Genomic DNA, 26,677 nt, shown 5'->3' on the forward strand with positions numbered 1-26,677 from the left:
CCACCCCTTCAGCCTAGAAAGTTCTACCGGAGGTGGGCATCTGGCTCCTCTCTGTGGCTCTTACAGGACCTTGGTTAAAACAGGTATTGTCAAAAGCTGCCAGACCAGCTGCCTCAGTTTACCTAAAAGAAACGTAGACCCTGGGAGACTTTCCCAAGACACAGGCTAGTCAGGGTCACCCCACCAAAGGCTGGGTGGGAATGGGCTCCAATACTGCAGGAGTCTCCTTGTAGGGTATCCCCGCACCCCTAAATTCTGTCTTCATGCCGTCTCTAGATTATCTAGTCTAAAATGTTGTTTTTGTTGTGTTTCCCTACTCTAATCTCCAAAAAGGCCGTTGCACCAAGATGAAATTCCTTTCTCTGGCATTTCTGACCCTTTCTTGTTAACCCTGCTTCACCCACAAGCTGATCAGAGGGAAATCCTTACCTGTTCAATCCCAGAACTCTTCCCTTCTCCTCTCAAACTTGGCTTCTGCTCTTCTCAGCCCCCAGATTAAGCGTTATAACAGCGCTCTAAATTTTAGTATGCATATAAATAAATGTCTTTTCATTGATGGCTTTTAGGTTGGAGGAGCTGCTTAGATATCCAGGCCTGCCCTAATCCAAGATTATAAATAACTGCCCCATGCTTTCTTCTTCAACTTTAAGGATTTTCTTTTTTCTTTAAGGATCATTTCTTTTGACATTTAAATCTTTGATCTATTCAGAACTTATTTGGGGAATAAGTGAAGGAAGGACCCACTTTTTTCCCCAAACAGTTGAAATAATTAAATAATCTTTTAAATAATCATTTTCCTCACCAATTGGGCCTGACACTTTTATTAGAAACTAAATTTTCACTTGTATATGAGTCTATTCTTCGACTCTCTTCTATTTCATTAATATGTTTATTTCTTTTCTAGTACCGAACTTTTTCTTTTTATCTTTTGTAGCTTCATAATTTTTCTTTTTTCTTTTTTTTTTTTTGGCTGCACCACGCAGCATGCGGGATCTTCCCCAACCAGGGATCGAACCCTGGCCACCTGCATTGGAAGCTCGGAGTCTTAACCACTGGACCGCCAGGGAAGAACAAGTAGCTTCATAATTTGTTTTATTATCTGACTTTATTATAGTTCTTTTCCAGACACTTTTTGGGGGGTCTATTCATACATGTTGATTTTCCTAGATGAATTTTAATGTCATCCTGATAAGTTTATATTCTTCTTTAATCTTTTTACAGTTTCAGAATTCAGGGAACATGTGTATCTATCTGTGTGTTTATGTTTATGCTTATGTAATTAAATGTTTTTAATTTTAAGAGTAAACAGTTACATGGAGAGAAAAAATAATTCTTAATCTCTAATCAATCAATCTTATTATGAGATTATTAATTCTTAATCTCAACCATGGTTCTCACTTTAACGTGTTTCTGGCCGGTGGCCCTTGTGCATGAGTTTTGCTTTGGTCGAAGTGATGCTAGTGTCCATGCTCTGCATTCAGGTGGTTTTCTTGGATGACTCCGGGGTTAATCTGAAGCCGGCCCGTGACCTGGGGATGGTCACCATCCTCGTCTGTGACACTGACACTGCCCTGAGGGAGCTGGAGAAAGTAACCGGGGTGCAGGTAACTTTCTGTCTGCGCTGAGTCGGATTTCCTGTCACTCGTCTGTGTTTAGGTACGCACGCGACAAAACAAGTGAGGGCATTCACTGCTCCCGGTGTGGTTCCCAGTAGGGAGCTCCTCGGTGGGAGACCGTTACCCTTTGTGCAATCAGCATGATGTCCATGAAGAGCTTCCTGTTTCCTTCTCTGCAGTCAGTGAACAGGGAAAGGACACTCTGAGAGCAAGAATCTATACTGGTCAGACTCAGGGGACCAAGACTTGAGTGGGGCCTTCAAAGCCACCCATTCAGAGTAAATACTGAGAATGTAGCTGCTGGGTTTGCCCCTGGGGTGTGGAGGGGGACCCCAGTCCTCCTCTGCTCTGCCTGGTCATGCTTCTCGCACTCGGGTGTAGTGGTTTAGCTCCACCTGGGTCACACCCTCTTGGCAGTCAGAGGGAAGGCTCCTAAGTAAACCTATCCCAAGCCCGGGAGGCTGGGATGCCGGTAATAATGCCCCTGGGGGCTGATGGGATTAGCCTGCTCTGCCAGAGCTGAGGCAGCTTTTGTTCTTGTAAAATTTTACCTAAGATCACTGATCCACTGAGTCTGGGAGTGACAGTTTCGTAGGCTTTTGTAGGCCATGCTTTGCTCGTGTCAGTGTGATGGGAAAGGAGGTGCGGGAGCCCATACACTTGATTGACGTAAAAGGCGTCACACTGTTTTTTCAAAGGGAATGATATTAGCTTCCTATTGCTGCCAGAAAGTAGCACAGACTTGGTGGCTGAGACAGCAATCTCACTAGGAGTCTAGAAGTCCAAGAGCAAGTTGTGAAGGGTTGGTTTCTTCTGAAGCCTTCTCGCTGTGTCTTCACACAGTCTTCCCCTGTATGTGTCTCTTCTTGTAAACACACCAGTCAGATTGGATTCTGTCTTCAGGGGGCCCACTACAGGGGCCTCATTTAAGGTTCATCACCTCTTTAAAGACCTTATCTCCAAATATTAGTCACATTCTGAGGTCCTGGGGGTTAGGACTTCAGCAGATGCATTTGGAGGGCACACAGTTTTGCCCCCATAACAGGAACAGCTGACTTTTCGTCTTTAACAAATAAATTAAAACATATATCTAATGACTCTACAACCTTAGATCATCTCACCCAAGCTTGATTTGTCCTTCTGCAAGCCTGGAGGTCTTGTGCAGCAGAGAAGAAAGCATCCAGACTTGGAATCGGAGCATCCTCTTGCTGGTCCCACTTACCAGGTTCCTCCCCTCATTACACCTGAGCCACAGACACCTGTCCTGTAAAACTGGGAAAGTGAGCCATTGTCCCACCTATGTTTTCCTCAGGGGTATGGGGAAGGTATAAGGAAAAATGAGAATCATTTCTTTTTAAACAGAAGAGAAGCGCCTCTTGTCTCTCAGGAAGGCTGTGGGAATCAGTCATGAATGGGCTTTATAAACTGGACAAACACATGGCAGAGTCATTAGAGTAGGAAACCCGCACCTTCCCCACCCCTGGAACCAATGGGACATCCCCTGGTGTGTGACCTAGGAAGTCGGGGACACATCAGATAAAGGACCCCAGGGGACGCTGGCCCTGGTGGGTGTCTGGGCTCCTTCACTGCCGTCAGAGGCACCCAGCTGCCCATCCCCACGGGCCACACCCTGGGTCCTCTCCAGATGCCACAGAGGTGGTGCCCACCTATCTCAACCTCTGAGGTTGCCCAGGCAGACTCTTCTGTGTTTCAAAGTAGGTGAATTCCATAGTCTACTCCCCCCCATTTTAGAGGGCAGAAAACTGGGTAGTGGAGGAGAACGGCTTCTTCCTTAGGTCTCACCTTTAGGACTAAAGATGAGAAGTCAAACAGTGGGAGTCACCAACATGATGCTGTTCACAAAAGGCCCACTTACATGTGCTCAGCATCCTGTCCTTTGTCATTTCTGTCTCAAGGAAACCGACACCAATACATTACAGAAGCTTCTTAAGGATCCTTTGCTCAGGAATTTTCCTGTTTACGGAGATGGGCACAGATGGGTAACCTGACCCCCTCTGGATGGGCTCCAGAGGACAGAACTGGGGCCGGCAGGCAGAAGGCTTTCATCAGCTGAATTGCGTCCCCCCCCCCACCAAATTCATATGATGAAGCCCTAACCCCCAGGACCTCACAATGTGACTGTATTTGGAGATTGGATCTTTAAAGAGGTATTTAAGGTAAAATGAGGTCATAAGGATGGGCCCTAATCCATTAAGACTGGTGTCCCTATAAGAAGAGGAGATTAAGACACAGACACACACAGAGGGAAGGCCATGTGAGGATACAGGGAGAAGACGGCCGTCTACAAGTCAAGGAGAGAGGCCTCAGGAAGAACCAAACCTGCCAACACCTTCTTGGACTTCCGGCTCCCAGAACTGTGAGAAAATAAATGTCTGTTGTTTAAGCCCCCCAGTCTGCGGCACAGCGTCGCGGCCGCCCGAGCTGACCCGTACAAGGCCCGGAGAGTTCGATTTTGGCCGACTTGAAGAAGAAACCCTTCAACAGAGTCATGTAATGATGGGATGACTGCTCTTGGCTGAACTTGGCATTCCTGGCTGTGTCCAGCATGAGCCTGGCTGACCACTTGAGGAACTGCCCTAGAGAAGAATTATATTCATTAAAGTCCAAAATCTCAGTGTTTGGGAGCAAGTGGTGTTTATTCCTCGCAGATGTGAAATTCAGTGGGTGGTGACCAGGAGTTTGCCTCACAGCCGTTCTAGGACCCAGGTTGATGGAGAACCCCCATCTTCTACTGGTGGTTTCCTAGGTCACACTGAACACCAGATGTAAAGGCGGAAAAGAATATAGAGAATCACATAGGGATTTTCACAGCTCTGGCGGTCAGGCCATGCTCTTCTTTTTTTATTTTATTTTAATGCATTTTTTATATTCTTTTCCATTATGGTTTATCACAGGGTATTGAATATCATTCCCTGTGCCATACAATAGGACTTTTTTGTTTATCCATTCTAAATGTAATAGTTTGCATCCACTAACCCCCAATTCCCAATCCATTCCTCTCCCTCCCCCCTCCCCCTTGGCAACCACAAGGTTGTTCTCTATGTCTGTGAGTCTGTTTCTGTTTTGTAGATAAGTTCATTTGTGTCATATTTTAGATTCCATATGTAAGTGATATCATATGGTATTTGCCTTTCTCTTTCTGACTTACTTCACTTAGTATGATCATCTCTAGTTGCATAGGCCATGCTCTTTGTCTGCATCCTGTTGGCCAGAACTCAGTCACCGGACTCCACTGACCCTAGAGGAGAGGGGGCTGGGTTGGTCAGTCACCCATAGGACTCAGGAGGCCATGGCAAAGGTGACCCAGGGGCTGTCTTATGGAGTTTTGTGAACTCACTCTGAGGCCTTCTCGTGGAAGGAAGCAGAGCCGTCCCCCTCACTGTGTCTCTCTTACTTTCAGCTTCTCCAAACTGCAGCCCCCCGACCAATCCCCTGCGATCCAAGCACCGTGAGCCATGGGTACGTGCCCATAAAGGTGAGTCAGCGCTCTCTCACCATCAGCTGAGTCTCTCTAACCAGCCCCCCTAAAACGACTTGTGAGACGTTTGTGAAATCTCAAGGGTAGCTACACATCCATCATGTATATGGAAATGGTATTTCCCACAAGTATGATTCCTCAAAAATCAATAGCAGACGTGGACCAATGTGGTCAGACTCCCACGGAACAACAGACCACGTGGGGCCTTGCTCTGTCCCCACAGCCTGCGTGTCTGGCACTTTATTTCATTATTTCCTCCAGTGGGTATTATTGGCCCTTCCTTTGTGTCAGGCACGGACCAGATAGGAGGGATGCAGGGAGGCACCAGACCTGCACCAGATACAGAGAGGGAAATGGCCAGTCATTAGCCCAGGGGTCAGGGCTGCAGCAAGACCAAGGCCACGTGCAGAGGGGCCCTGACTCCTGACCCAGCCGGGATACAGAGCAGGGCTTTAGAACATCTTCTCAGGTTCACTTTGCGATCTTTCTTCATTTGTCACTGTGGCCATTTAACTAAGGACCTAAAGCTACAGGTTAGCTCACAAGCAAAACAAAACTCAACAATTGCTTTGGAGCCAGATGGAACCAGTTTGAATCCTGGCTTTGGCACTTACTAAGTTGGCAAATGTGGGCACATTTCTCATCATCCTGGACCCCAGTGTATACAGCTTTATAATGAGATGGCGATAATACCTCCCCTCAATGTTCTTGTAAGGATTAATTGAAATACCCCATGTTGATCACGGGGTGTAGTACCTCGTGCTCCATAAAGAAGAGAGCTGGTGTCCTGAGCGGTGCAGGTCTGGGACCTGGGGAGGACCTGCTGCCCTGGAGGAGAGCCCCATGGATGTTCGGTGAGCATTTGCTATTTGCTAGGCACAGAGAGAAATACCTAGATGAATGGAGGTCTTCTGTGACCTCAAGGATTGTATGGTCTGCATTCTGCCGAGGTAACATTCCCTGCAGTTACATCACAGGATGCGGCCCTAACAGCAGTGGCTCAAGCACTCAGAATGGGCTCTGTAGGGGGTGGAGAAAGTGACTGTAATTGCGGGGGATGAGATTCAGTGGTGAAGTGAGCATCAGAGGATGAGTGGGATTTGGATAGCGAGAAAGGGCTTTTCTGGTCAATGTGGCTGCTCTTATAACCCTGGGTGCTCCTGGACCGGTTTCATAAGGTTTCATAAGCTCCCTTCAGACCTCATCTCTAATATTGATGCCGAGTAAGGGGCTCTTTGCCTGGGGCTGGGGTCTATCTGGGCTGTGACCCTGCATCTCCAACCCTACAGACAGGGTTACTCTCATAATCCTCCTGATGCTTGCGTATCCAGCCAGTTTCAGTAGATTCCCCATTTGACCTTGAAGGAGTATGATCAGAGCTGCCTAACCATTTCCTCTGCCCTCACCCCAAAACTAAAGAGCTGGGGCAGTGGCCTCTGGGGAGCCCAGGCTCTGGGAATGCTATTGCCTTGATGCTAATGCAACTCAAAGTGTGTTGATAATAGATCTTTTCCGTTTTCTGGCTTAACGGCAATTTTAAAACACACTGTTCAAAGGATGGGAAAGTGCATGCATTTGCTGAGCTACTCAGCTGAATCAAATATGTAGCAGCAAGAGCGAGCCTTCTAGTTAAGATCCATTGAGGACAGAGGCGGATTAGGATCATTTGATTGGACATCAGAACCATAATATTTTTCAGTATAAAGGAGCATAGAATTTAAAGTTCAATTCCCTCCTTTTGCCAAGTACTAAAGGGAAGACTAGAGAACATATTCTGATTAAAAAAAAAGACTGTAGTCCAAGAAAGGGTTTGTAAAATGTCAGCCCGACGTTTTCTTGAGCAAAATAGCTTGTTGGGAATTGTGAATGAAACTTCCGGTTTGGAACGCCAGCTTGGAGTATTGTGAGATGCAGCGAAATAGAGTTGTTCCAAGTGGATTTCTATAAAGTGAAGCTTATTTTTCTCATTTGTTTCCACTAGGAAGTTAGAGATAAGGTACTTTTGGGGAAAAATAGGGTACTTTGACTATATATTGCTTTAGTTCTTTTGCTTAGACCCCCCTGTAATAGTCAGAGCAGGCTCAGTGCTTTAACAAACAGCCCCACACTTTCAGTGGCTTGACTCCAAGTTTGTTTCTGGCTTGCAGCACAATCCCGTGTGGGTTGGGAGTGGGCTCTCTCCTTGCAGTCATTCAAGCACCCAGGCGCCTTCTTTCTGCAGGTTCTTCCTTCCTTAAGGCCCAGTCCATTCAGGTGCAGATAGGAAAAGAGAGGGAGAACCAGGTGCGCGGGAGGTTTACGGCCCTGATGGAGGACACATTTCTTCTGCTCATATGCCACTGGCCAGTCACACGGCCACACCCACTGCAGGAAGGTTGGGGGAGGCCTGGAAAATACCAGCAGGAGCCAAGAAGAAGGGAAGAAGGCGGATATTGGGCCCCAGCAGTCTTGGCCATACCCATGTAGCCCACAAAGGACTGGAAGTATAGCAAAGCTGGAAAAAATGTTCATATTCAAGAGATAAACAGCTTTTAATGAAATAGTCATGGTATTCTGCACCTTCATGTGAATACCATGCCCTGTACAAAATCAGCCCCCGGTTTAAAATACGGAAAACATGTCAAATGACAGCAGAAACTCTGACAGGATGAGGGCCTTTTAGGGAGGAAGGCCAAGGTGTTTTGTTTTCCAACATTATGATCTTCTTTTCAGGCTCTTCTTGTTCCAGTGAAACTGCCTGTTTTTATTGCACAGTTTCATCACTTATCTCTTCTCAGACATTTTCTTCTAACATTGGTGGGTTTTTAGCTGAGAAAGCTGGGTCAGGCGCGATCTGGCAACGTATTGAAATGGCCCGGGGCAATCTACGGAAGAGGTGCCTGGTTACCCCTGGCCTGTGCTGAGGTCACTCCCCGCTCACCTCTCTCTTCTACAGCCTGGGATGTGTCTGCATTTTGTGGAGCTGGGCTCCGGCCCTGCCGTGTGCCTCTGCCATGGATTTCCGGAGAGCTGGTTCTCTTGGAGGTACCAGGTAAGGGAAACTGGGGGAAGTACGCCCCAGTCAGGGTGAGGGGAGAGAAGAGTCTAGACGGTGTGAGCCAGCCTGGAATATCATTAAGAAGCTGACACCTTACCGTGGAGCATCATCTCCCAAGTATGACCACAATATCTATGAAATGTTGGGGCCGGAGATTGCTCCAGAGCTCAGAGCTGTGCTAGCCTATAGGCCACCTTTGCAGATTAAAAACAAGCATACTTCCTCAAGATGCTTTATGCCACCTGCTGGGAAATCTCTGTAATGAATATAGAAATCTGCAAGGTCTTTGCTAGGAAAGGTGCTCTGTCAGGTGTGGCATTAGGTGCAGTGCACAAACCCTACCACCATCCATGGCAGCCGGGTGGGCTCATTCCAGCCCCATGATGAGGACACCAGGTAGTACCATGTGGCACTTTGAATTGAGCCATTTACAATAACAGGGAGATAGAAGGAAGCAAAGAGGTGGTGTCAGCAAAACACTGATGAGCCCACACTGGAGAGGGTCTGAATTGTTTCTTTTCTAGATCCCTGCTCTGGCCCAGGCGGGCTTCCGGGTACTAGCTGTGGACATGAAAGGCTATGGAGAGTCATCTGCTCCTCCTGGTGGGTTAGCTGTTTTACAGCTGTCGGTGTTGGTCATGCCTTCTGACTGTCTGAGCTCTCCAACTGCACTGTCTTCCCCTGGTCCCAGGTCAGAGCAGGCAGCCCTTCAAGGGGGTCTGACTTCCCCCTCCCTTCCCAGCTCCTGCAGTGTCCGTGTCTGTGCACTTTGGGCCCCAGATGTCTCTCCTCCTCATACTCTGAATGAATACAAGAAGCCCAATGGCCCTGTGCCCCAAGGGAGTCTCCTGCTAGCCATTGAGGATATAGGATGTAGGAGGTACCATCCAGCTCCAGAACTATTTTCATCTTGCAGAACGGAAACTCTGTACCCATTAAACAGTAACTCCCCATTCTCCCTCCCCTCAGCCCCCAGCAAGCGCTCTTCTGCTCTCTCACTCTATAAATTTGACTAGTCTAGGTGCCTCATCTAAGTGGATCATACAGTACTTATCCTTTTGTGACTGGCTTACTTCACTTAGCATAATGTCTTCAAGGTTCATCCGTGTTATAGCATATGTCACAAGTTCCTTCCTTTTTAAGGATGAATAATATTCCGTTGTATGTATAGACCACGGTTTGTTTATCCATTCATCCATCGATGGACACTTGGGTTGCTACTGCGAATACTGCTGCTATGAACATGGGTGTACAAATATCTCTTTGAGTCCCTCCTGTCAATTCTTTGGGGTATATACCCAGAAGTGGAACGGCTAGATCATATGGTAATTCATAGGCCAGATTCTTAACCCAGCGTCTGTGGATCCCAGTGGGAGTCTTTCCAAGGATGGGTGTCAAGGACCTGTGGACCCTTGAGAACATGTGTGGGTCTATGAGCATTTTCCTTGGGGAGGGGGGAGTCCATTGTTTTTATCAGTTTCAGAGGGATCCTCAGCCCCAAACCTTTAAGAACCCCAGGTGGAGGCAGGAATGGGAAGCAGCCAGGTGTGCAGCAGCGTCGCTGGTCCTTCCATGGTCAGTGATGCTCTTAGCAGCTTAGCAAGCCAAGCAGCAGCTCACCACCCCTTTTCTGAGCTGCTTTGGCTGCATGCACGTCAGGCCTGTTGTGTTGAGTTTGAACCCCGCTGACATGGGCTGGGGCTCTCAGTCACTCAGGAGGCCACCAGCAGGCCACTCAGCCTGTCATGACAGAGATGTGCTTCCATGGTTGTTCCCTAAATGTCATGGTGTCGACTCAGCTTCTGCTTACTGCCTCTTGAACAATGCAGAAGCATTTTAGACAAAAGGAAGGACTTCAGTCCAAATATTCAGGAAAGACATCTTTTTTTTTTTTTACTTCATTATTTAAATGTTTATTTTTATTTATCTATACTGCAATCTTCCCTGAATCCCGTGGGCATTACTTAGTAATATAATTTATTGTTCAAACTGCAACACTATTAAAAGAGAAACTGTTAATAATAACACATAAACTAAAACTGGCCTGGACAAACTGGGACTTATGGTCATACCCTAATTATGACTCTTTTTTTTTAAAGAAAAACATAATTGACATGTTAACTGTTGTCAAAGATTATACATAACATTAATTCTAAAGCCAAGTGCAATGATTCTAAAGCCAGGTGCATATATGTACATTTCAGATCATTTGTGTATAAATTTCAGATCATTTGGCAGTAGATTTTAAGTAACAAATTATTTTCCCTTAAAATTATGAAGCCTTTGTCCTAGTGTTTTCTAGCTTCCCTTGTTGCTGTACAGCGTTCCAGTACCATGTTACCTTTTTTCCTTACCCTTGAGACTTTTAGGATCTTTATCTGTTGTGTTCTAAAATGTTATGGTATTGTGCTATGATATGGGTCTTTTTTCATCTACTTTGCTGGGTACACTTAACTTTCAGTTCTTGGAAATTTTCTTGAATTATTTCTTTGATAAATTTTTTCTTCTGTTTTCTCTGTTTTTCTTTCTTTTTCTTTTCTGGAATTGCTATTATTGGTAAAATGTCCATACTGCCCAAAGCAATCTACAGAGTCAATGCAATCCCTATCAAAATCCCAATGACATTTTTTACAAAAATAGAAAAAACAATTCTACAATTCATATGGATCCACAAAAGACTACAAATAGTCAAATCAATCTTAAGAAAGAACAAAGCTGGAGGACTCATACTTCTTGATTTCAAAATATATTACAAGGCTACAGTAATACAGTATGGTATTGGTATAAAGACAGACATTTAGACCAATGGAATAGAGAGTCCAGAAATGAACCCTTGTGTATCTGGTCAGATGACCTTCAACAAGGGTGCCAAGGCCACTCCATGGGGAAAGGACAGTCTCTTCAACAAATAGTGTTGGAAAAACTGAATATCCATATGCAAAATAATGAAATTGGACCCTTATCTTACACCATCTACAAAAACCAACTCAAAATGGATTAAAGGCTTAAACTGAAGACCTGACACTAAAGTTCCTAAATGAAAACATAGTGGAAAAGCTTCATGATGTTGGTATTGGCAATGGTTTCATGGATATGACACCAAAAGCACAGGCAACAACAACAAAAATAAGCAAACAGATTATATCAACCTAAGAATTTAATATGATATATATATATTTTTTTGCCAAAGGGGCTCTTTTAGTTTGCTGGTAATTTTTAAACATGCAAATTAAGTGTATTTCTTTTATTTTTAATTGCAGAAATAGAAGAATATTCCATGGAAGTGTTATGCAACGTAAGAAGGGTCTTTGGGTAACATCTGTAACTTCTTCTCCATCCTTGGGTTTTCATTGATATAAGACAGAAGTGTGGGTGTTCATTTAAATCCTAGGAAAGCAGCATTTCACAACATTTGGGTACAAATTCTTTCTGAAAGTCGAAGTATTTTGAAATAATAGCCAACGTTGACTGCATATCAAGTACTTTTCTAAGCATTTGATAGAAGAGGAAACTGAGTCATGGGGAGGTTAAGTAACTGCCTGAGGTCAACAGCTTGTAGAGCCAGGTTTAAACCCTGCAGTAGCTCCCATGCTCCTGCTTTTAGCTACTCCACCATATCACCTTTCCATTCTGAGAATTTAAAAAATCACTTTATTGTGGTAAACACATTGTTGGCCAGATCTAGGGAGTTAGTGTGTGGACTGGGGACTGCAGAGGCATTCCTGTTCTAAGACAGGCATACTCACCATCGGGGAGAGGGACCCTCATCTTAGAGCTTGCAGGGGAAGGCCAAGGCTGAGGTGAGAAGAGACTGCCACCCAAACCTCCATCAGCCCTGGAGCAAAAGTAAAGGCTGGAGGGACCGAGAGGAAGAAACAGCCTCCTGCTTGGCCAGAAAACTGGCGATGCCAGTGATTATGCTAAAATTACAGAAAGCCTTCATCTAGGAGGGTCACATCTCTGCCTGGAGCACCCCATCAGGCCCCATGTGTAGGCTTGATGTCTCATAAGGGGAGCATGGGAAAAAACTTAGTTTCCAGTTAGGGTGTCCTTCTTTCCTCAGTTTCTGAATCTTTGCCTCTTTCACTCTGCCACTTCTTGCTCGGATCTACCCCCTGATCCTGCCAAGATCTCACCAACCTCTATCATCTTTAAAATACAGGGTTATAGAAAACATAATGAAGATCCTTAATGGTGCTTACCCTTAAGTGCCCCTAAAATTTTTTTCTCAACTACCTTCCCCCTCAAAAGTATTGAAAACCCTTTCTTCTTAACTACAAATTTGTGTGCCAGTTCATCAAACAACTGTTATTTGTTTTAGAATGGGTACCTTTAAGGGACCATAAACCTATTATCTGTACGTTTGTAGTCCTAGAATTCCCAATTAGGAATATTGGGATGCGACACAGCAATAACGCTGTCTTCTAAAGTTCATTAACGGGACTTCCCTGGGGGTCCAGTGGTTAAGACTCTGTGCTTCTACTGCAGGAGGGGCAGGTTCGATCCCTGGTCAGGGAACTAAGATCCCACATGCTACGCAGCGCAGCCAAAATATATTAAAAAACAAACAAAAAACCCCACTAGCTTCTTTTTTTTTTTTTCACACACACCCACACTGTATTTTATTTTTACAAGAGATAAATACACTGACACCAAGCATTGTAAACGGATGACCACAACAAAAGCAACAATGATTGCAATTACCAAACATGAAACACACTCATACTATGTCATAATATTGACATTCAGTCCAGTAATCCTCCACTGCAACAGCTCCTTTACTTTGCAGTGATAATTGATTTGTATATTTTTTGCCTCTGAGTCCTTGTGGGATTTTTTTTTTTTATTCAAACAGAAAGTCACAAAAATTATAATCATCCTCATCAGTTCACTCAGTCCCATGTAATTAATTTTTCTTTATCCTGATCTTTTGTTAGCACTTTTATGGATTCATCAGTTTTCCATTAGAGTTCTGAAAATGCTTATTTATTCAGTTCAGCAGTATAGTCAGTTACCAGAAACCTGTACTTGTCAGAGTCTTTTCCATGAATTCCTTGAAGATGAAACCCTTTTATAGGAACATTTTTGCAAAAGCATCAGAGTACACCCAGAACTGTCTGTAAATGACAAAAGACTTAAAAATGACCACGGTTAAAGATTTGATGAAAGTTCATAATAATGCAATTGACAAGGAAATTTAGTTATTTCTGAGATATACATTTTAAAGTAATAACTAGAATTATGACTTATAACATTACCCCACTATCTTCTAAAGTTCCTTAATGTTGGGAGGTTTGTCTCCACCCAGTTGTCCCTTTCATTGGGTGTGACCTTGGGTAAGTCATTTAACCTTTCCAGATCATGCTGTCAGGTGTAAAATACAGTGAATGGGTGGGCTTCATGCTCTCCAAGGCCCCTTGAGACCTGAGCGTGATTCTCAGTTTGTGGGCTGTGGAAATAATGCTGAACTAATCTCCAGCTTCTCTGTTAATTGGAAAGTGAAAAAATAGTGGCCTGCAGGCAGTCCAGCAGGGATGAGGGATGCTTCATCTATGGTGTGCAGACCCTCGGGAGTCCATGAACCCCTGGTAGTGTGTGCAGAGGTTGAGGCAAAGGTGCCCATGAGTATTTTCCTGGGAGAAGACCCACAGTTGCCATCAGATCCTTGAAGAGGTCTAAGGAGACAGAGGAACCACTGTAGTTGGGGGAAAGGGGTAGGGGGATCATGACATATTCTGTCTTGTTTTTTTGTTTTTTTTTTAACATCCTTATTGGAGTATAATTGCTTTACAATGGTGTGTTAGTTTCTGCTTTATAACAAAGTGAATCAGCTATGCATATACATACATCCCCATGTCTCCTCCCTCTTGCGTCTCCCTCCCCCCCTCCCTATCCCACACCTCTAGGTGGTCACAGAGCACCGAGCTGATCTCCCTGTGCTATGCCCTGCTTCCCACTAGCTATCTACTTTACATTTGGTAGTGTATATATGTCCATGCCACTCTCTCACTTTGTCCCAGCTTACCCTTCCCCCTCCCCGTGTCCACAAGTCCATTCTCTACGTCTGCGTCTTTATTCCTGTCCTGCCCCTAGGTTCTTCATAAACTTTTTTTTTTTTTTAGATTCCATATATATGTGTTAGCATATGGTATTTGTTTTTCTCTTTCTGACTTACTTCACTCTGTATGACAGACTCTAGGTCCATCCACCTCACTACAAACAACTCAATTTCATTTCTTTTTATGGCTGAGTAATATTCCATTGTATATATGTGCCACATCTTCTTTATCCATTCATCTGTCGATTGTCCTCTCTGTTTTTAAATTAAAGTTCCCCTGACATCATGGGTTTGGTCTGTTTGGTTCATTGCTGCATCCCCAGCACTTAAGTAGTATCTGGCCCATAGCAGGCACTGAGTGAGTTTTAACTGTGAGGATAGATGTTGTTAAGCAGGGAGCTTACTGGGTTGTGTGTTGGTGATGGAGGTTTGGGAGGGAAGGGATGGAATTGCAGATGCTTCTTACCAGCAGGATGAGGGGACCTGGCATGTCCAGGTATAATCCTACCTGTCCGAATGGCAAAGTACACTAAGTGAGTTTTCCAATAGATAGTTACCAGGGTAGGCCCCTGAGAATGTGTGTGGATCCAGGGCCTTCCTTCTGGAAACAATTTCACCAGGACCAGGGATCTTTCAGGAAGCTGTGAGAATGAGGCAGTTTCTTGTTAGAAATGAAATGGTCCCGGGAATAGCACAAGATTCTGGCTGCCCTGGAATTAGTGACCTTGATTCCACTTTGGCCTGTGAACAGCCTCTGCAAGTTGCTGAAAAGCAAAGCCCACGCTCTGAGTTGCTTCCACAGCAGAGGTGTGGACTCAGCAAACAGCAGCCTGTGCTCAGGCAAGTCTGAGGAGCCAGTCTGAGAACCCCAAAGTTAAAGGAATAATAAAGAAAGAAGAAAGCAGAGAGATGCTATGAATAAAACTGTAGTGCTGAGGGAGTGGTTTGGACAACATCAGCTGGGGGTCCTAGAGGGAGAAGGTAAAGGTGTCCCTGCACCTATTTAATTTCCCCCATTCCTCCTTAATCGCTTCTCTCGCTGATGGGGGTCCCAGCTCACCTCAGCCACTGTAGTTGGACCACAATTCTGCACCCTTCATCCCTTAGAGACCCTCTTACGTCAGACAGTCTGTTGGTTCCTCATCGGGAACCTCATGGGTGCTGCCACTTTGCATGTTATAGGATTTCTGGGAAACCCTCAGCTAAATTCCCCATTAGTGTGTACATTAGTCGGCTTGGGCTGACATAACAAGCTGACATAACAAGACACCACAGATCAGGTGGTTTAAACAACAGAAATGTATTTCTCACAGTTCCGAGATCTGAGTGCCATCAGGGTCACGTTCTGGTGAGCACCCTCCCCTGGCCTGCGGGTGACTGGCTTCTCTCGCTGTCTTCACATGGCAGGGAGAGAGAGCCGGCTCTCTGGGACTCTTCTGATAAGGACGCTAATCTTATCAGGTCAGGGCTGCACCCTCATGACCTCATTTAACTGTAATTACTTCTGTAAAGACCCTGTCTTCAAATACAGTCACACTGGGGATTTGGGCTTCAAACATAGGAATTTTGAGGGGACACAGACATTCAGTCCATATAATAGAGGGTTCAGAAGACCTCCTGACACCATTCAATAATTGTTCCCCTCTCTTTGGGGGGGAAGATGAAAATAAATGATTGAAGTGAATTACACCAATACTGTGAGCCTCCTTCTAAAAAACAATGTGTGTAATTTCACCAGTGGAACCTGTCATCTGTGCTTGCTTTTTTTTTTATCCTTAGTTTATTATAAAAGAGAAACATGGAAATTATTTACATGATGAAAAGATTTCAGAACTTCAGTGGAATGGGCAGCCTCAGTGATGCCATTTCAATAGTGACTTATTTCAGTCTACGTATTTTCCAAGAATGTCACCATCTCTAAATAAGAAGTAATCCTTGTCGTCTAGAACTACTTTGGTGCGTCCATAGTCTGGGAAGAGAACTCCATCTCCAACTTTCATGCTAACTAGTTGAATCTCTCCAACCTTTCCTTTAGAGCCCGATCCAACAGCGACTACTGTTGCTTGCAATACTTTTCCTTGAGTTTTTTCTGGAAGCATAATGCCTCCTTTGGATACAGGTTTGGCTGCACTTCTTTCAGCTAATACTTGGCCAAAGAGGGGAAGAAACTTTCTAAATGCCTGTCCTGCCAGGACTCCAGCCACTGCTCTCATGCTACTGCTGCCAGGAGGGGCGTGCAGTCTGGCCCTCTGGACATGTCTGTTGTTGCTTTTTTTAAAATAATTAATTAATTAATTAATTTGTTTATTTGTTTATTTATTTTTGGCTGAGTTGGCTCTTCGTTGCTGCGTGCGGGCTTCCTCTAGTTGCGGCGAGCAGGGGCTACTCTTCGTTGCGGTGCACAGGCTTCTCATTGCGGTGGCTTCTCTTGTTGCGGAGCACAGGCTCTAGGCGCGTGGGCTCAGTAGTTGTGGCTCGCGGGCTCTAGAGCGCAGGCTCAGTAGCTGTGGCGCATGGGCTTAGTTGTTCCACGGCGTGTGGGATCTTCCCGGACCAGGGCTCAAACCTGTGTCCCCTGCATTGGCAGGCGGATTCTTAACCACTGCACCACCAGGGAAGCCCTGTTGTTGCTTTTTAATATTGCTTTCAGGGGCCAATGAGAGGCTTGCCCATTGTCTCCCCACCAAGTGAAGTTGGCATCATGGCCCTGGGTTTCCAGGGCAGGCTTGGGGGCAGGGGTCTCAAAAGGAATCAGACATCTGTTAACAGCTTTTCCCTTGGAAGCAGTCACTGGTGTAGACAGAACTCTACATCGCATCTTCTCCTTCCCTAAAAGGGGGTGTCCATCTTGGAAGGTTCCCCAGCAGAGGACTGAGACCGGGGTGGGGAGTATCTGAACACTCTCTGATGCTCTTGGGGCAGAGATACAAGGGCTGTGGGAAGAGATACCCACAGCTGTGGGCTGTGGGCTTTTGTCTTGTCTCTGTCTCTTGCTGTCCTGAAATTTCCATCTCCTTGCTTAATTTAGAAGAAAAAATAGACCCAGCCCAGAGGAGGAAGAAAAATCACCCTTCATTTTGGAAGCACCTAGAATAGTAGATGATGGAAATAGAATTGCATCTATCTTCCAACTCTTCAAACTCTTGCCTGTGCAATCTCTATAGCTCCCAACGAGGACATTTATCTGGAGAATCAAAGACAAATTAAGATTACTTCCCAAATGGTAGAAAGAGGGGAGGATTCCGGGGCTGGAAAATATTTAAAATAAAATCGTTAGTCTACGTAATAAAAAAGGATGCCTTTGAAAGTTTTGATTTTGAGGTTGTGAAATCAAATAGACCTGGGATCAGTCCCAGTCCTGCCGCTACTAGCTGTGTGGTCTCGGCTGCATCATTTAACCCGTCTGAGCCTCGGTTTCCTCATCTGTAAAGTGAAGACACACCCGCTCCCTGCAGCTCCGCTTGAGGGGAGAGGGAACGATGATGCTGAGCAAGGGCTCCATAAACGCAGCTCTGTCGACTTATTGTAGCGAGCAGAGGCCCCTCGCATTGGCTCAGGTGAACGGGTGGTGTTGACAAGTTATCTGGGAGTTTTTCAGAGGAGCAGGGTTGGGAAACAGGAAGCCACAGTTGCTTTCTGCAGGGCTGGGCAGCCCATCTGGTCTCCACTTCATTCCCTCCATATGTCTGCCCTGTCCTCCCTCCACTATGTCCCCAGCAGGTTTCCCCTACCTGCTCATTCGCACGTGGCCCATACAACTGTGCTGGCCCTGATTCTAGGTGACCCTTCCTCCCATGCCCAGAATCTCAGAACATAACTGCATGTGGAGACACTTCCTCAGCATCTCATACACCTTTTTCAGGCTCCGTGGTTGCCGGCCATGTGGCCAGGTGTCCACGTCTGTTGGGGGATGGGGAGCAGGAGCTGACCATCCTGGGGCGAGGCAAGCAGCCAGACCTCTCCAGGGCAGTTTTCTTCCCCTTTCTCCTTCCAGGGAAGAAGCCATGATTTCTGTCTTATATTGAGAATGGTCCATTTCAGTTAGGGATGTGTACTGACCTACCCTGAATAATTCACTGGGTCTGTTGGGAGTCTGTCTGGTTATGAGAGGATGCTGGAAGGGGAAGGGAGATAACTAAAAAGCTAGTGTGAAGTGATTGAACGTGGTATTAGTTTGCTGGGGCTGCCATGGGAAAGCAGTATAGACTGAGTGGCTTAAACAACAGGAATTTACCTCTCACCATTCTGGAGGCTGGAAGTTCAAGATCAGGGTATCAGCAGGGTTTCATGTGAGGCTTGTATCAATAGATGACCATCTGCTGCTTTTGTCTTCACATGGTCTTTCCTCTGTATGTGTCTGTGTCCAAATCTTCTGTCTTATATTGGATCAGGACCCGCCCTAATGACCCCATTTAACTTAATCACATCTTTATTTAAGACCCTATCTCCAAATAGAGTCATATTCTGAAGTACCAGGGGTTAGGGTTTGGGCTTCAGCATATGAATTTCGCGGGGGGGAAGATGGGGGACACAATTCAGACTGTAACCAAGGCAAACATAGTAATTCTAACCTCGAAGCCGCTGAGGTGATGGATACAGTTCTGATTTTTTGTGTGTGTTTTCTTTCTTAGGACATGGTCACCTTCCTGGATAATTTGGTAAGTAATTATTTTGAACTGATCTCTTTGGAGAATTCTGTTTGGAACTGGGCAATTAAAGAAAAGATGTAACCTTTGAAGGTGTCAGCTGTTAGAGCCCTCAAGGGAGCGATATGGGAGGGGGAAGGTGGGGTGGTGGTTTGGAAGGGATTATAAAGACAGGTTTGGAGAATATAGAGGTGAGATTGTTTTGGTTCTTGTTTCATGAAAAGCATCTTCCAGGGAATAAAATGTCTCTGTTGGCTTTAAGCCAGATGAAGAGCCTTAGTGCCAGCTGAAGAAGTTTGGGAAACATCCGATAGGCTAATAATTCCCAACTTCTTAAAACTTCCATCCCTTTTGAAATATTTAAAATCGAATGTCTTCGTTTAACATGGTTTGGGATGTCAAACTCAGTGAAAACGATCAACAGTGGTCATCTGAGAATACGCTGCTGCAGAGCACACACACACTGTTCTGAGACTCAGGTACATCCTCTGCCATCCTCAGTCAGGTCACGTGGCAGAAGGGAGACACCGCAGCATGGCTGAGGGGGCAGAGGGCCCAGCCAGGACAGTGGCAGTGCGGGGGGGCTAAGAGAGAACCTCAGGGCAGTGGGATCCTTCTCCTGTTCACTGGGTGTGCGTTGAAAGAAGCAACTGAGATGACGAAGGAGTTCCAGATCTACAGCAGGGCCTGGTGTAGGACGTGCGGTAACAATGTCACGTCCCATCCTCTGCAGATTCTCAGTCCTGTGGAACTGGCTTTTTGGAACTTTTGAGTGTGATGGGGATAGCTAAGGCCCAGTGTGGCCGCCCCACTCCTGACTTTTTCTAGAAGATTTCCACCTGGCTGGGAACGTCTCTTATTCTGATGGTTGAGAGGGAGTCTCTGTAGTTGCTGGCCAGCTGGGTCAGGTGTCCGTCCCCGGCCCAGTCATGACTAGGATATGTGGGAAGGAGACTGGGCCAACCTGGATGACCTGGGTGACCAGATGAGGTGGTCATTTGCCACCTGGAGGTGGTGCCTGAAGCCTTTGGAGGAGGTGAGCTCCCCAACGACAGGCCTGAAGGCTGAGCCATGGAATAGTCCCAAGTGAGAGGTAGAGAGGGAGTAGTAGACTCGGGGAAGTAAGAAGAGTCTGGAAAGCACAGTGTCACAGAAGCCCAGGGAAGAATGTTTCAAAGGAAATGCCTCATGCTGCTGTTGACTAAAAAAAAAAGCACAAACTAAAGGTTGAGAATTGTGTTTTATTTGGTGGACAAACTGAGGACTTAAGCCCGGATACAGCATCTCAGATAGCTAGCTCTGAGACCGCTTCCAGAGAGGTAAGAGAGGAGCCAGGATATATAGTAGTTTCTGCAACAAAGACTAGGTAATTGGAACATCAAAAGATTACTGTTAATTAAAGAAAACCAGACATCTCAAGTTAAAGAATTTAACATTTTTCTCTGTATTGGAAGGTGCAAGGGTCTGGGCTCATAGAAATCATTCCTTCGACATGCACCTCTGCTAGCTGGGGCCGGTATCCTGCTTTTCTCCATCCTGAATCCCCTCCGGGTGCCCCACTGAGGGTGGCTGCAGTGACTGAGGGCTTGGCAGTGGGCAACCTGTTTGTCTCCATCCTGAGCTCCCTCAGGGTTCACCATCGGGGTGACTGCAGTGACTTGATGGCTGCAACATCCTTTGTTTACTGATACGCCGGGCAGCATTTTTTTTCACTCACACTGCAGAACAATGAGAACCAAGAGGGGGGAAAAAAAATTATTAGTGATTAGTAGCCTTTAAGAGAGAAGTTTCAGTGGACTTGGGCATGGCAGGGAAGAAGCCACTGGAGGGACTTAGGAAGGTCGTTAGGGAGGCACCTGATATAAACCACTGTGAGAAGCCGGAGAACACAGGAGACGGAGTGTGGCAGAGAGCTGAGGCAAGGAACCACCTTTCCAGCTGGTGGTGAGGCTGGGGAGGATGGAAGGCCCTAAAGCGGTCAGCGGGTGGCATAGAGGAGGGAGCCCGAGTTTAGGTTAGGGGACCTGGGTCTGAATGGCGGTTCCACCATTTACCATCCGTGCAGCCCGGGCAAGTCACCCGACCCCTGTGAGCCGTCTTTTCATTTGTAAACTGTGAGTTCGAAGGTTACTGGGAGGATTCCAGATAAAGGGCCTGTGACACAGAAGGTCCTCCATGAAGGGAGCTGTCATTCGTGGTTACAGCAGCAGTGGAGAGGAAGGTGCAGGGAGAAATTGGGAGGTAAAGGATGCTTTTGAGGCTTGTAGAAAGGATCCAAAAGAATGGGGAACAGAATAATAACCACTCAATGAAAGATGAACACGGAGGGGAGGGGAGGTGTCATTCTAACGTGAAGACAAAAGGGAGGAAAGAAGGTGAAACAAAGTTTGATTTGTGGGAAGGTAGAGAGGGAATTCATGGCCAATGGCCTCAGTATTCTGAGAAGATTTAAAAGGCCAGCCATTTGTGTGCAGGGTCGGTGGGGCCTGTACATGGGACCAGAGGCTTCAAGAGGGCGGCTGTTGGGAGTCGCCGCTGTGGTTAGGCCTAAGGGGAGCCCCAGGCCTCCGGCTCTCAGCACCCATCCCCTGTCCCAGAAAGCTACTCACACTCAGCCCCCTTCTTTGTCCTCCTAGGGCATCTCTCAAGCCGTGTTCATTGGCCACGACTGGGGTGGCATGCTGGTGTGGAATATGGCTCTTTTCTACCCCAAGAGAGTGAGGTAATTAGGCCTCGGGCATCAAGAATTTGGGTCACACTGGACTTAAATTCCCTAGACTCCTTCCTCAGGTCTTGAATTCCAGAAAACTTCTTGAAAACAATAGGTTATTATCTGGGAAGGTGACACCATAGCTCCTTAGCTCATTGGTGTATAAGTAAGGAGGGTTTAATGAGCTAATGTCTTGGGCACAAGGCCTGTCCCAATCACCAGTAATGCAACGCATAATTCAGGGCCTGAGTAGCCAGTGGGAATGCAGGAGAATGAGGGTGGACTTTGAGGGGAGGGAGTGAGGCAGCAGGGGATGTCAGATTCATAGAACTGAGTGCCAGGAGACACTTCAGCCCTGGTCAGAGTCAGAAAATGTGGCTTTCACTTTTACCCTGAACTGGCTACGGGACAAATCACTTCACCCGTTAGGCCCTGGTATCTTCAACCACAAAGTGGTAATGGTCACTCCTACCCGACTATTCAACCTGCAAAATACACTAAAACAGATGTCAGGTTGGAATGGTCTCCAACATATGGTCTCCACCTTGTTTCATGTCAGGTTGGCATGGTCTCCAACATATGGTCTCCACCTTGTTTCATGTCAGGTTGGAATGGTCTCCAACATATGGTCTCCACCTTGTTTCATGATCACCATCACATCACTCATAATCATTCTCAGAATGACATTTCAGGACACTAGTGGGAGCTTTCAGATGGTGGGTTTTGAATCTGGAGAGTCAGGTGGTCTTTGTGGCCACACCCCATTTGAGCTGGTAACTGCAGTTAAAGCCTGTCTGACCTCCCATTTCAGCCTCGGATCTTAGCAAATTAATTAAAACAACATCCTTAGCAGCCATCTGTGTTTCCCTAGCTAATCCAGTTACTTTTTATTTGGCTGAGTTTATAGGAATGGAAACACTGGAGAAACTTGGTTCAGCTCAACCCCAGCTCAAATGGTTGGATGATCTCAAAGACCAGAAAGAATCACACATTTCCTAAAGTATTTTTAAAGTTTTTGCACCCTGTTCTGATCTCTTTAGCTTCTCTCTCTGTCCTCTCTGTCATTCAAAAGTGAGATAAGAAAGCTCTTAAGAATCAAGTTCACCAAAAAGTTACCCTGCAGGCTGTTAGATGCTCCTTGAAGGGAACGAAAAAGAAATAGAGCAACAACATATGATCTCCACCTTGTTGTTGTTTTATTAAACTTAATCTAGTTCTCTCTCCTGTGAGAATTTTAAAAGATTTAACGTGAGCCAAGTGAGGTTTTGTGCAGAGTAACATCAGATCTGAGATGCAGGCGTGCTCTGGTTTCCCGTTCCTCTTCTCCTGTGCTGTTTCCACCGTGCCTGCTGTTGATTCTGGAGTAGTCGCCCATTCTACGTTTGCTCTCATCAAAGCAGCCCTGTTACCTCTTTCCTGGGGGGCGAGAGGGAGCCGAGACCCTCTCGCAGGGCTGTCCAGGATGGGACCCCGCATCTCTGGGTCTGGAAGCATCTTTTATTTAAGGATATTGTTAACAGCACTAATCTCTGCCTTTCTAGCCAGACAATGAATGAAAGAAAAAAAAAAAAGCCCACATTTAATGTGGAATATTTCTTTGAATCCTTGGTTTCGCCTTTCTACTGAAATAAGCTTTGGGAACCTATTTAAAATAAGGGTCTACTCACTTGTTTGTTTTATATCCTTTCTTTAACAATCACCTGGAGACGCTGCTGCCAGAAGGAGGCTGTGGTTCAGCTTTTTCTTAATCTTAACGCAGCTGGCAGCAGCATTTATATATTATCATCTCGTTTAGTGATGATATTTTTATATATGGAATAAATGATCTGTCAAAGCGATTAAAAAGAAAACCCCATTCTGTTCAGAATATTTAGTAAAAGCTAGAATTTCTTGACTTGTGATTTAAGTAATGCTTAAAATAGGTTCACTATGGTAGCATTAGGAACTTATAGGCATCAATATAACTTATTTTATACCCTAACCTGCACTGTCTAATCGTGGCTATTGAACTTTTGAAATGTGGCCACTTTGAATTGAGATTCCTGTAAGTAGAAAATACCTTCCAGATTCCAAAGACTTAGTATGAAAAAAAGAATGTAAAATATCTTATTAATAATTCTTAATATTGATTACATGTTGAAATTATTAATACTTTAGATATATTGGATTAAATTAACATTTAAGTTAACATTAAATTTAAAATTAATAAGTTAATTAATATTAAATAATATTTAAAATTAATCTCACATGTTCCTTTTTACTGGTTTTAATTTGGCTACTGAAAAAATTTTAATTATATATATGGCTTGCATTATATATATATATATATTTTTTGCATTATATTTCTATTGGTTGGTGCTGGATAAGCCTCACCAGTCCTTCCACTGATTGTTTTATTTGCCCATATTATCCCATATTTCCTATTTTATATATCTATTTCTTTTCTGGGAAAAAGTTTCCACAGGGTAAGCGTGGAATATGGAATTCTTTGCCGACCAGCCAGGCTGTGTGGTCTCTCAAATTCACCCTCTCTTTTATTCCTTTTGCTGCCATCCTCTTCCCCTCGGGATGACTAATGCAGTAGTCTGCTGGCTTCTCCCCCTCTCTGCATCCATGTGATGGATCGCTGCTTGATACATCACTTCCTGACTGCAGCTTCCATCCACTCTCACCTCTTCCCAGAAGCCCTCATGGCTTTCTTTGTTTTCTGCAGCTTCAAGTCCAGACTCAGGGCCCTTCATGTTCCGGGTCCCACGAGCCTTTCTGGCTTCATTTCCCAAGATGCCCCATTAACCACTTGGCCTCTGGCCCTGTAGACTCCTTGCTCCATGAAACTCAACCCCAAGCTTTGCCTCCTTCTAGAACTGGCTCAGGCGACCTCATGATGTTTCCCTTGCAGGTATCAGTTCCCCTCCCCACCTCTCCCCTACCTGTAAAAGTCAAGTTCAAATGCTGTCTCTTCCATAAGGTCTTCCATGATGCCCAAACCTAGAAATCCTTTATCTCCTTGAATTCCTGTGGTATTTTGTAGGAATTCCTATGGCTCATGTTGCAGTCTATCTCATAATATAGTCATGGGTGTATTTGACTAGCCTTTCTTATTAGACTATAATAAGCTCTTGGAGTATTGGTTTTATATTTTCTCTCCCCTAGTATGTGGCATGGAATTACACTCAACACAGAGGAAACAGTGAGTGAAGGAAGGAAGGAATGACTGTGTTTTTACAAACTAGAGAAAGATTGTACTGTTCACATATTCTAATCAAGGTGGATATGCTGCATGTAACGTGTGTGTATGTGTGCGTGTGCGTATGCGTGTGTGTCTTTGTCGAAGGCAAGTAGGTGAGAAATACCGCAGTTTAGTGGCAAAAAAAAAAAAAAAAACACACTGGGCTGGAGAGTTGAGAAGTGTGGTTTCAGGTCCCGTTCTCCCTGCACTGCTGGTGTGAGATCTTGTGTGTAGCACTCTTCCGCTCTGAGCTTGGGTTTTGACACATAAGGTCCTTTCTGGTCCTTACAGATTGTCTTCTTACAGAGTCTGTGTCTTGACACCTCTTCTTTCCACAGGGCAGTGGCCAGCTTGAATACTCCCTTCATACCAGCAAATCCCAAAGTGTCCCCAGTGGAGAGAATCAAAGCCAATCCTGTCTTTGATTACCAGCTCTACTTCCAGGAACCAGTAAGTTTGGGGCCCTGTGAGCAATGATCCCAGCAAGGTTTTTGTTCTTCTTTTGCCTTCCTCGCTCCTTCTTCCCATTGATCTGATTTATCTCTGTCCCCTTGAATTTTCTGTGGCTTTAATGAGAAATGAGTTCACAGATGGGTTCAGGTGAAGCTGGCGCCAGAGCAGGGCTGGTCCTTCCCGGCTGATGGTGCATTTCTCTGTGTGTGTATTTGGGATGATGAGGGGAGCAGGAGGGGGGGATTGTGCATGGGGTTCCCCTGCTTCTCTGAAATTGGGAAATAGGGGCTGAACTCTATTTTGGAGCCACTTCTTCTTAATTCTCTGGCTGAGAGGCTGGTGAAACCCACCTCTTATTGGTGACAGCTCCTGGCCTTCTGCCAGGGATTTGATATCTCTGCTGAGGAGTGACATTTGTGATTACAGAGAGTGCCAGAGCCTAAAAGCCCTGCATCAGGCCCCAAGTGTCCTTTGAGAGACGGTGCAAGGTTTCTAGGTGTCACCCATGTGCCACAAGCTCAAGATGCCTTTCAAAGATGCCCACTGGGGTTTGGATGATGTGTGATGGGTGTGGCTGCCACCTTTCACTGGATTCAGTGAAAGCAGCATCGTCTGGCCTGGCTGCACCCCCCATAGCTGCCCTCATCTGTGGAGGGTACCTGCTCCTCTGTTTGTGGGCTCTGGACCCCGATGCCCAGCTATGTCTGGGTAATTCCAAAGAGGATAAAAGATGTTTCCTAACACTCCAAAGAGAGAAGAATAGATTGAATTAATTGATAAAGAGCACGAGAGCATCTCACCATGTCTCTCATCCAGCCCTAGCCCGTCTGCTACTCATAGGAGGTACCATTGCCAGTGAGGGTCACAACCATCCCAGTTTTGATTTGGCGAGTAACTCTTCTCTAAGAATGATTTTAATTAATAAGATGGTGCCTTGGAAGAGGAACTTCTTGATTCAAGCAATAATTTGACTCATTCAGTAAGACACCAGGAGCCTCCAGCAACATCATGACAAGATGCTTGGGTATCACACCCTCCACTGAGGCCAGAGCCCCACTGCCACAGCCCAGAGTGTGGACAGCTAATGAGCTTCCTTTGGCTTGAATTGAATCACAGTGTCTTGAATTAGTTTGATCTTGAGAGATAAAGATGATTTAGATGGTATATTAGTCAGCTAGGGCTGCCATAACAAAGTGCCACAGCCTGGGGGGCTTAAACAACAAAATTTATTATCTCACTGTTCTAGGGGCCAGACGTCCGAGATCAAGGTGTCCACACAGTTGGTTTCTTCTAAAGCTGTTCTCCTTGGTCTGTACATGGCCCTCTTCTTGCTGTGTCTTCACCATGACATTTCCTCTGTATGTGTGTGTCCCTGTCCAGATTTCCTCTTCTTATAAGGACACCAGTCATATTGGATCAGGCCCACCCT

General features: G+C 45.5%; 2 protein-coding genes across 4 annotated transcripts in view; one reads left to right on the top strand and one right to left on the bottom strand.

The window, feature by feature from the left end:
• Positions 1-26,677, top strand: part of EPHX2 (epoxide hydrolase 2) — a 64,488-nt gene that overhangs the window by 16,285 nt on the left and 21,526 nt on the right. For all 3 annotated transcript variants that reach the window (XM_061200727.1, XM_061200729.1, XM_061200728.1), the window contains exons 5-12: positions 1,482-1,604; positions 5,038-5,112; positions 8,051-8,146; positions 8,677-8,755; positions 11,413-11,447; positions 18,842-18,868; positions 21,493-21,578; positions 25,134-25,245. In XM_061200727.1, the coding sequence (XP_061056710.1) occupies positions 1,482-1,604; positions 5,038-5,112; positions 8,051-8,146; positions 8,677-8,755; positions 11,413-11,447; positions 18,842-18,868; positions 21,493-21,578; positions 25,134-25,245 (633 nt within the window). The remainder of the gene's footprint in view (positions 1-1,481; positions 1,605-5,037; positions 5,113-8,050; positions 8,147-8,676; positions 8,756-11,412; positions 11,448-18,841; positions 18,869-21,492; positions 21,579-25,133; positions 25,246-26,677) is intronic.
• Positions 16,094-16,423, bottom strand: LOC133098113 (10 kDa heat shock protein, mitochondrial-like). Its single transcript, XM_061200815.1, has one exon. It carries the CDS (start codon positions 16,421-16,423, stop codon positions 16,094-16,096), a length of 330 nt encoding a protein of 109 aa, XP_061056798.1.

This window comes from Eubalaena glacialis, chromosome 9, assembly GCF_028564815.1.
Source record: "Eubalaena glacialis isolate mEubGla1 chromosome 9, mEubGla1.1.hap2.+ XY, whole genome shotgun sequence".
In the NCBI taxonomy this organism is placed as follows: Eukaryota; Metazoa; Chordata; class Mammalia; order Artiodactyla; family Balaenidae; genus Eubalaena; species Eubalaena glacialis.

Coding starts and splice junctions, on each gene's coding strand:
- LOC133098113 (XM_061200815.1), bottom strand. CDS start 16,423: ATGAGAGCAGTGGCTGGAGTCCTGGCAGGACAGGCATTTAGAAAGTTT.